Below are 4388 nucleotides of genomic sequence, written 5' to 3' on the forward strand. Positions count from 1 at the left end.
ATATTATACACTCATATGATGCTATGTCAATGTATGTAATTATTGAATTTGTATATACATACAGTACATACTATATATACATAATATATAGAATGTTGCAGCTGTAAAGGCATGCTTACATGGAAAAGAAAAACTACAGTAACCAATGCAAACTGTTGGATACCAGTACAAACGCTATAAATTTATACAGAAATATATGAATATGCATGATTAAACATGAATAAACATGCCTATATAGGCACTAACCTCTGTCAATTGCTTTTTACAGCTATTAAGTAGATATTGACTTAAAACTGTTAGCCAAAACCCTGATATTATGTTCATAAAAGTATCAAATATTATTCTTGCGGCAATATATATTTGAATATTATAACATTTATAGGATAAAAAATTAGAAATTGGCAAAGGTACATAGTATATTTTTTCCATTAAAATCAATTCGAATTTATATTCAGCATTTAAAATAATTCATTGTACACATAGATTTGGAGAAGTTGTACACCAAATTTTTATATAGAGTGGCAAATATAACTATACTTAAATTTCTTAAAACTAATTCTTAAATCTTATTACCAGCAATATTTTAAATGAAATCTTTGGCTGTTCTTAATAAAAATCTAAACTCTCATAACTAAATATGTATGAGTAGAGGATACAATAGTTTTAATAAGTAAATAAATATTTTTATGTTTATTATTGGCAAGTTTCCAAATTTTTTACAGAAAATTAGTTTGAAGCCTTTGATAAACTATAGAAACTAGAGTACGGCAACTTAGATTTCAAAATGTTTTAATATAATACCCAAATAATATATTCCATACCACTCTGGAAATCTATGTTTTTTGTTCATTTTATTTTAACATAGCCTGCACAGTCATCATCAGTAAGGTATAGTGAAGGTCATAAAAAGGTCATACACAAAAATAATACACAACAAAAATTCAATAACAACCATATTTGTTCAAATGTTACAAAATTCTTGTCATTAATTTTCAGCCAAGCAGCATAGGCATTTCATAACTACATAATAATCTCACAAAGAAGAATGACTGGGCTGAAGGAAAATATATCAAATGACCCATGATACTTTGACCTCTAACATTAATCTGACACTAATACTCTGATCTCTGAACTTTTAAAAATCTGTATCTATATTTCTTGAGAAATCACAAACAGGTAAACTGTGTATATACATTGTATAACTATGCAGAAAATACAGATCAACTTTAAAACGTTTAACGCATCACACACACACTACACAGTGGACTCGGGGAATGATGTGAGTGACTTGTATCTACTGTGCAAGATGAAATCCGTCAAGTTGCCATGGCTACTGCGAGCCACAGCAACGCAACAAGAAAAATACAAACTATTAACAACTGAAATATTTATTTAACCATTTCTCTTTTGGCAAACTTTTACTCATTCTTCATTCATCGTCATTTTAATTAAAACCATTTTAAAAATTATTTTTTAAAAGTTGCACTACTAAAACCTCAATCTAATTCTGATGATGAAGATTTTAAATAAAAATTTCACATACTATTTACTACAGTCAATAAAAACTGTAGTCCTTCTTCAAAGTATAATAGGCAATGCACATTATGAACCATCTCCAAATTTAAGTCTATAACTCTAAAACCCTCCAAAGTCTTTCAAATAGACTATTTCCATAGTCAAGTATTCAACACCATAGTACTTCTTCAAAGCCAACAGTCTATTAAACTATTGACTTTCCTTCAAATAAAACTCTGATTTAAAACCACCAAATTTTTCGCTTTTCAAATCTTTCATAAACTCCACACACTCTTCCATAATATCCCTTTCAACCTCTAAAAACTAGAGAATTTACTATATAATTCATAAATATGTATTTATCTACAATATGTTAATATCCCTACATGCTATACAGCCGCTGGGGATGAAGAGATGTCTAAATTATTCAGTTGATAATACGCATCGCCTTGGTTATTCAAACTTTCCACCATAGCACTGTTCTGGAGGCCACAGTTCATTGGGTTCGCTACAACATTCATGCTGGGACGTGCGCCGCTTGTACCATACAACCGTCCTCGACCCATTGGGTGATGTAAGGGGGAATCCCCTTTCATCCCATTTGATGTAAACCTTGAGATATGCCCATAGTCATCCCAAGTGTACTCTGCACTATCACGATCACTGGAGCGTAATGTATTGAACGCTTGAATCTGCGGATTTGGGATATCTATACTATCACCGCATCCGCTTGATGCTTCGCTGTCTTTTTCCGAAGCACTGTCGCTATCATCTTTCAACACGCACAAGTCATGCTCTCGAACACTTGTACTTCCTCCCTGACGCCTTAGTCCACAATCATCTTGATCGTCACTTGGTAGTTTCTGGTATTCTGACCGTTTTCGCTGACTTGCCCCAGAAGATGCTGGACTAGAGTGCTGCGAATGATGTCCGCTGCCTGTGCTTCCCGAGTGTGACGATTTCCCATGATCACTTGATGCACTACCGTGTCGAGATACCTTCTCCGCACTTCCAGTTTGTGCGCTACTTTCATTGAACTGTGACCCCTTTGAAATTGCTAAGTGATTCATTTCAATAACAGTCTGTGCTGCGCTTGTAGTTGATGAGTTGCGTGACCCCATCCCCGGTACAAGATGAGCGTATGCATTTTCTGGACGTTGATTCAAAACCTCTTCTGGTATAACCTACAATGTAAACAATCAATCTATTATTTCAATTCAAATTTAGTTGATAACTGTCTATCTCTCAAAAACAATAAGCTGAATGATATATAGTATTCCTTTTCGTTCACACCATAAAAACATTTTGTTTTTTAATATCAACAAAAATTTAGAGTATCAGTCAGAGGTTGGTTACTAGTAATTTGCCAATGGAATTCAAAAAAATCTGATATTACATATATTTCCTCTGATACCAAATTTCCTTTGACTTTGATATATTTATGTATCATATGGTGTCTGATTATTTGTTATATCTATTGAGTGTTTTTTTTTTTTTTTAGATTTTAAAACAAAAAATGAATATTTATAACTATTTTAACAAAAATCATAGAATTTGTTATTGTATGAATCTAAGCAATTATCATAAATATTTATTATTTACATATAAATGAAATAATGAGTATTATTTTAAGATAAATATTCATAACTATGAATATTTATGAACATTATTTTTTAATGTAGGCAACCAATCACTGACTAAATGAATGGAAATTTGTTCGTTAATTTACAAATATAAATATAACTATATTCATTGTAAAGATACCACAAATATATTTATACCACAAATACAGTATATTTTAACTGATATGAATATTCATTGTTTGAGATGAATATTCATTACTGAAAATGTGTATTCATTGGTCTTGAGTAACGAAATTGAATTCATATTTTTCATCATTGGAATATAGGTGTTTTGAAATGTCATACACAAAATGCTACCATGCAGTACAGGCATATAAAAACATAAGCTGAGGAACAAAAAGGGAAACAGTTAAAACATGGAAAAAATAAATGACTAAAAGATAAAAAGGTAATTAGTCAATAAAATTCATTTGAGTTTTCTGGACATTTAAAAAATTAACCTTTTATGCAGGATGTCATATCTGACAATTCAATCAATCAATCAATCATTTAGTTGGATATCATACAAATAATTTATCAAAAGGTTACATTTTTTTGTGCTTATGGCCAAAGAATATTTCTACTATTTCAGTAATTACTATCAGGGATGGAGCCAGGTCTTTGCCAATGTGGGGCTGCTCACAAAAAAGCAATTTAGGGATTTGCAAGGCTTATGCTTATGTAATCAACATTACAGTAAAGAGTACAAACACTGAATCCCAGCACGATGGTGTCAAATTTATTTCTTGCAATATGTATTATTCTTATGTAATCAAAGTCCCACAAAATTGTAGAAATTACATTGAATTTCTTTTTCTCGCAGACGATTTGTGGTATTCTCCCTGACGGGGATGGGGATTGAAGGGGTAAAGGTGAGCTCTCTTTGATGGGGTACTGGCGGCCTCTCACGAATGTCACCCCATATTAATATATTTTTGTATGTTGAGTAACTGACTAAATAAATCCTCCAAATTATAAATTACATTTGATTATTAATTTGAGCTTTACTCAGGGCTGTAACCCTTTAGTAATTAGCATTGCTTTCCGTAAGAGTTCAGGAAGCATATGGGAAGCTGGGGGCTAACTGAAAGTCATTCCTGATGAAATACCAAATTGAGATGAGCTCCAACACAAGGTAAAGTAACTTATTCTTCCTGGACAAGGGTTAACATCTTTGACCTAATTAAATCCCTATGGACTACATGTTAATTGGCACAAGCTAATGGAGTAACGATGCTAGAGAAAGTATAT

The 4388-nt window shown here is 31.9% G+C and overlaps 1 protein-coding gene across 1 annotated transcript in view; it reads right to left on the reverse strand.

Annotated features, from left to right (window-relative positions):
• Positions 1–6: 6 nt before the first annotated feature.
• LOC117120749 overlaps positions 7–4388 on the reverse strand; it is a 125727-nt gene continuing 121345 nt past the window's right edge. The window contains exon 14 of the mRNA XM_033265829.1: positions 7–2699. Coding sequence (XP_033121720.1) covers positions 1905–2699 — 795 coding nt within the window. The 3' untranslated portion in view covers positions 7–1904. The remainder of the gene's footprint in view (positions 2700–4388) is intronic.

This window comes from Anneissia japonica, unplaced genomic scaffold (assembly GCF_011630105.1).
Source record: "Anneissia japonica isolate Jap-2015-1 unplaced genomic scaffold, ASM1163010v1 scaffold69_len1423075_cov170, whole genome shotgun sequence".
Classification (NCBI taxonomy): Eukaryota; Metazoa; Echinodermata; class Crinoidea; order Comatulida; family Comatulidae; genus Anneissia; species Anneissia japonica.